At 38.2% G+C, this 6,220-nt stretch overlaps 1 protein-coding gene across 5 annotated transcripts in view; it reads left to right on the top strand.

Annotated features, from left to right (window-relative positions):
- The first annotated feature begins 335 nt into the window (after nucleotides 1-335).
- Nucleotides 336-6,220, top strand: part of LOC120059432 (ephrin type-B receptor 2) — a 152,273-nt gene continuing 146,388 nt past the window's right edge. For all 5 annotated transcript variants that reach the window (XM_039008504.1, XM_039008487.1, XM_039008496.1 and 2 more), the window contains exon 1: nucleotides 336-496. In XM_039008504.1, coding sequence (XP_038864432.1) covers nucleotides 445-496 — 52 coding nt within the window. In that variant the 5' untranslated portion in view covers nucleotides 336-444. The remainder of the gene's footprint in view (nucleotides 497-6,220) is intronic.

Raw genomic sequence — 6,220 nt, 5'->3', positions numbered from 1 at the left:
CACGTGATTCTAAAATCCTTTATTATCAGACAGATGAGGCAGTTAGCGATTGTATCGTCATGATTGACAGTAGGGATATAGTGGAACTTCTTTTGACAGGGGGAGAGCATGCCATGTACAACAACTACAAGCATAACCAAAAGGCTTAGCTTATGTATGTTATATTTTAGGGTTGGATCATAGATATCTCTAATATACACATCTCATACATTTGAGATCTGGAGCAGTTTCCGATGCATGGAAAATGTTATATTTTAACGGCACCCCTCTGTTTTGGTTTCGTCCAAACTTGGTTAAGATTTGAGTTATTTTCTATGGCATCTGGTTCACTCTGTTGAAGGTGAATGTCCTCTCGTGTCTGTCAGCATTTGCTGTCAATGGCTTTCATGATTTATTTTATTTGAATGTCTGGGCTTTTTACACTTTCGTCCAAAGAAACCAATAATGGATATTCTATGGATTTTATGGATAATGCCCACTGTAATAGCTGTAGAAGGTAAGATAATGTTTAAAGCCCTTTGAATAACGTCTTGCCGACAAGGCTATAGAGTTGCTGATCACATCACGTTGAGTGGTTGAATTGATTTTAACGAGAACGTTCCGGGGGCGACTGTACATTGTGGCAAAGGCGCTTTGAATTTTTTACGGAAATAATTAACAATAGCTATATGAGGGTTGCACCGATCATGCCCGCATCCTCTCAGGTGTGGAAGTGTCCAAACGTATAGCTTGTCATGAAGGACATACCGTATGCTTTTTACTGTGCCATTTTATACATGCCATGTCAAAACATAGCTATACTTTTATATTATTTCAAACAGTTCAACCGTGAACAAGAAAGTACACGGGTTACTTTATGATGCAGCATGGCGTTTTCCCCTTGTCTGCAATTTGTAAAAGAGCAGCATGAACAGTCAGTAGGCTATACATTTTCTGAAGATGATTGGGTGCAGTAGGGACAGTTATGTATTTGATTAATGACGTCTCTGTTGTATAGTTTAATAATTTTTTGGGCATATTCTAATTGTGCTGTGCACTGGCCGGAGCACACAGGCTTCGCTCGCGAATGATGATGAGCAGCGTGTTCAGTGGCACAATAGAACAGGTACTTCATGAGAGCATAGCGCTAGGGTAGCCTACCAATATTTAACCACCACTAAATACAACGTAAGAAAATGCTGTTTGTTAATGTGCCTTCAGCTAATGTGATTTGTCACAGAACATGAGTCTTGTGATTTATTTTAAAGAGATGCACGAGTCATTCAGAGGTGGTCAGTAAGTAGAGCCAACACTACTCTTTTTTATTTTACTGGGCAAGCCAGTTAAGAACAAATTCGTATTTACACCGGCCAATCCCGGACGACGCTGGGCCAATTGTGCGCCGCCCTATGGGATTCCCAATCACAGCCTGGAATCGAACCAGGCTGTGGTGACGCCTCAAACACTGAGATGCTGTGCCTTAGACCGCTGCGCCAATCGGGAGCCCCACATACAGGCAGGATTCCAACCAGGATGTATTAAATACATTCCCAGCAAGCATAAACATGTACATAGGCCTACTGTTTACCAATCCTATTGTACTTAGCATTAGCGTCATATTCACATGGTAGGCATTTTCATGTTCATGTAGTCTATTGTATAGATAGTAGGCCCAACCTTTGGGCTCCGCATACCTTGATAGGCCTTTTGAATTGACAAATAAAACGTAAGAAATTTTCAAATGGGACACACTCTTTTCACACCACTTCAATATAAAGTGATTTTCATAGCCGGTTAGGAGAGAATTTTTGCTAACCCTAACTCTTTAACTAACCTTAACCTCAGTCTCCTAACCTGCTACATTAATTCTACTAACCTGCTGCGTAAGTTCTCCTAACCTGATACGAAAAAGTCACTTCGGTACCGAAGTGTCTTGAAAAGAGTGTTTCCCAATTTCAAGCAGCATATCATTTAACTGGGATATTAGAAAGTTATGTTTCCTGAATTGTTACATAGGCAGACCTAAATATGCCTGGAATTTGTATTTTCCAGTTGACATTATACTTGTACAGTAGGTAGGCCTACACACATCTAATGTCATGTGTTCCTCTGGCAAAATAAAATATATGGTAGTGTCTAGGCCTTTGTGTCTGAGCTTAAGGCTTTTGATATTGAACATCTATACATAATAATTTTGGAATGCTTTGATTGTTTATTTCATTCTTTCAATGACAATAGTAGAGTAGGTGGTTTTTCTTGTGTCCTAAAATACCAATCAATATGTATATGTTTGAATATTTACTGTAATTTGTAGTCGACCCTGCTGTGCATTTGAAAAATATATATATTTCCTTATTAGTTAAAAATAACAATTTAACCTATTAGAGAAAAACTTTTTGCAAGACCCAGGTTCAAGGAACCACACTTATATGCCATTTATACAAATATTTGAATTTGATAAACAATGGCTTTGTGTCCTAGCAAATAAATAACTAAATGATATATATATATATATACTGAAACCTGGCTTGATCTGCTATATTTACTATATTGTTACCATTAATTCTTCTTCTTATTATTATTATTCAAATTACTGGAGTTAAATTATTGTTATTTTGTTTACTAAATAAGCTAATCTTAATACAGTGAGGATTGTTTTCAACATTTTACTGGAGGTAAATCAGCTAAGGCCAGACTTTTCGAATAGCTACGTCTTCCGGGTCGTGTTAGCTCATGAAAGTTGTTAATTTACATTTTCAAATGAAATGAAGAATAAAGCTTGAATGGGAAAAGCTTATGGCTGTTTACCTTTAGAAGGTTAGTGATAGAATGAAGTTGTTCTCTCTTAGCACAGCAGTGTTCGGCCCTAGGGTCATGAGTGAGATGGAACCACAGACAGTAGGGTAGAAGCTGCTTTCACATTGCTGGATGAAGAATCAAGTTTTTATTTTTTTTGCATTAAAAAAAAGGATGACAAATAATAACAGACCAATGTCTTTCTACCAATTGCGTTGAATAGAGTGGCATGCTATTTTCTCTTTCTGGAATGCAAACGTGGCTAGATGACGTATGAGACTGCAAAATATATGAAGAGACACTGACAGCCATGAAAAACAGGCATTTATTTTACTTTTAGTCACAGTGGGAAGCTATCGATGGAAATGTTTTGTATTGTGCAATATGGCTATGTCTGGCAGGCTAATACACATAATATGCTGTCATTTAATAGGCCTATTTTATCAAGAGTTTTCTTTTCTATTTGTGTCACAAACAATATATGTTCTTGATGAAGCCATTTATTTGGCTATTCTCTTTCAGAAGAAATGTATTTCTTGGTCATTTTCAATGTAAAACAAATAATATATTTACCCTTTCAGACAATAATGGCTGCATGGAAGAAAAGGCTGTTTTGTTTCTGGAGAGGCAATTAAGCTAATAGTGTTACCCTTTTCATGTTTTTGTTTACGTAATTGAATAGTAATTACTTACTATTGAACTTGACTGACGATAAAAGTATTGATTTCCGAACCCATTTTTTCTCAAGCAACATTAGCCGGCAACACTATTGTTATATTTATTGTATTTCAGTATCATGACTGGTTGGTCTCTTCCCTAAACCGTCACAGCCCCCCCATCTTACCCTTCGTATCACCCTAGCCGATCATCCAATGAAGTCGCAGGAGTAGGCTATGTATGAATTTTTTGTTGTTGAAGAAGAGGTCACTGTTGCCTTAATCCAAAAATCAACACGCCACAGAGAGGAACATCAAAGTAAATCGTATTGACGGCTCTGATGTCATGGCATCAGAACATGGTTGCTTTGGCAAAGGTTCTTCTGTCGGGTTTTATATAGAAACACGTCACAATATTCCCATAGTCCTCCTGGCACATCTCTTAGATCAAGGCTAATGTTGGTAATTGCATCGTGATATAATTTTTGTTGTTGTGTGTTTTGATGTATAATTTTGACAGCTAGCTTATAATTATGTACGTAACTGTATAGCTTAGCAATTGAAGAGAATACAAATAGCAATACTTTCATATTTATGTTAGGATAATTATTTAGTCCTACATATCTTTTAGTGTACTTGGACAACATACATTGTTTCATATTGTATCTTTTTGAATGTTTTTTGGACATAGCAGGTGAACTTTGTCTGAATGACAGATGCTATTCTTTCAGCTACAGCTCTAACATCCATAGCGCTGTATATGGATTTCAGAGTGATCACATTTTGAGAGTGATGTAGCTAGTTATCTTTCAAACCAAGGCAGGGACGTTGCTGGGCTAAAACACTGTGGATTGTGGATTTTATGCAAGCCCCTGTTGATATGAAATCTTCTTGGTAGACCTATGGTCAATTTTAGCAGGTGAGCTTTGATGAATGGAATCGAGGTGCTCAGTAAGACAATTCCTGTTGTTCCATCTGAGCCAGGCATGCCTGTCTATATATCCTCTCATTTTGTTTACCTTTGCATCAGCTGCAGGTGCATTACCTACCTCATGCCAGGTGTATCTATGGAGAGCATCATCATCATCAACATCAACAAATCTTACCAGAGCTGCCAAAAAAGTATTAAAGTAGTTGCAAGCCCATTCACTCTTAATTCCATTTAAGGTCAGGGAGAGTATTATAAAATCGAGTCAATCATTGATTTAATTAGTAAACACAACGCTTATGGCGGTACTAGACCTTTGGTTCTCCGTATCTGATTCCGTATCTTATTACCCTTCTTCTATCTCTGGACTGGGTAAGTAATGGACTGTAAAATAAGGTAACCAAAGTTTGAACACGGTTTATTGACTAGCTTGTTCGTGGATTTCTGATAAATTTAACAGACATTTAACAGGAAAAACGCCTTGCCTTTGAATACCCTTAGGATCAACCTAAGGCAGCTACTGTAATGATAACAAAACCATCAACCTTCAGTGGGATTAGCACACAGAACATCATTTACTAGGTATTCTTGGAAATACAGCCAGAGTACACTTGCTAACAACAACTATCGTTTACTATGAATTTCACCTCTGCAGTCAGTAGTACAAGACCCCAACTACCTTCTGAAACACATCCTGTTACTGTATTATGCTACATTCAGTGAGATAGCATGTTTCTGGCTATATGTATATGTGCAAAAGCCACATTGTGATCTGGTCATGACCATCACCAGAGGTAGACAAACTAGGACACATGGCGTCCACGTTGAGGCAGGGTGAAGCCATTCAAGGCAATGTGAAATCATGATTTTGATCAAAATTCAAAAATCACACACAATGTAAACAGTATAAACTAACTCGTGCCTCAATAATTGCTGTATTTAGATAACTCACATTTATAGAGATGACTCCATGGATGAGATGCTGTAAAATAACATGGGATCCAGATTAAATATTTAAGGAAGGGAGTGGCTTTTTATTATCATCCAGTGAAGAGCGATATCTTAGAGTGTACAAGGTAAGAAAGGAGGCAGTGGCGGAGGTTTGTTGGCCATAATGCGGTTGCCTCCTCCTATAGGCTACAGCGGAAACCTGAGAGAAAACAAAGTGCTTTCAGTATTCAATACTATTGTGTTCTGTTATATCTTAACATGTCTTTTTGTTGTGTGTTGTTTGAAAAGCGTTATGAAAATTTGTATTTTGAGTTTGCCAAATATGTGTAAACTTTCTTTCAAGTGTAAATTCAATAGGCCCATTTCAACTGTACTTGTGTGGGGACTAGAAGTGTTTGCCTAACATGGAAGCATTATAGTTTTTGGAATAGTAACAAAAGGCAGTGACAGGGGGGCTCTGAAATGGGATTAAATCAAGGTAAAATGAGTGACCATACACAATCCTGTGTTTTCTCAGTCTACCCAATGAGCAGATGCAGGGAGCTTGTATGCACGCCAACCACCACAGTAGGCTTTCACAAAGAATCCGCCTCTATTCAAGACCTAATCCATGCTGCCCATGGCCCAGCCATTGTCACTTTGCATGCAGAATTTAAATTAGTGCTGGTACCAGTTGTTTCATTTGAGGGTGGGTGTCACATTTCGGGGACATCCATGGGCTACCTTGAGGATTAGTTTAATGCAAGGGTATCCGAGGGCTCAGAGATTTTGGCCGATGGCAAGAGGGGATGCTAGTTTTACAAAAATGTGTTCTCTCTGCATGGCATGACATCATTGTGGCTGCATTTGAGCTGCCATCTTTTGTTACGGGCTTGTATCAGTGCCTCAATCTCCAACCATGTTCACTACA

This window comes from Salvelinus namaycush, chromosome 2 (genome assembly GCF_016432855.1).
Source record: "Salvelinus namaycush isolate Seneca chromosome 2, SaNama_1.0, whole genome shotgun sequence".
Classification (NCBI taxonomy): Eukaryota; Metazoa; Chordata; class Actinopteri; order Salmoniformes; family Salmonidae; genus Salvelinus; species Salvelinus namaycush.
Note: the sequence above shows the minus strand (reverse complement) of the source record. Positions and strands in the feature narration are given on the sequence as shown.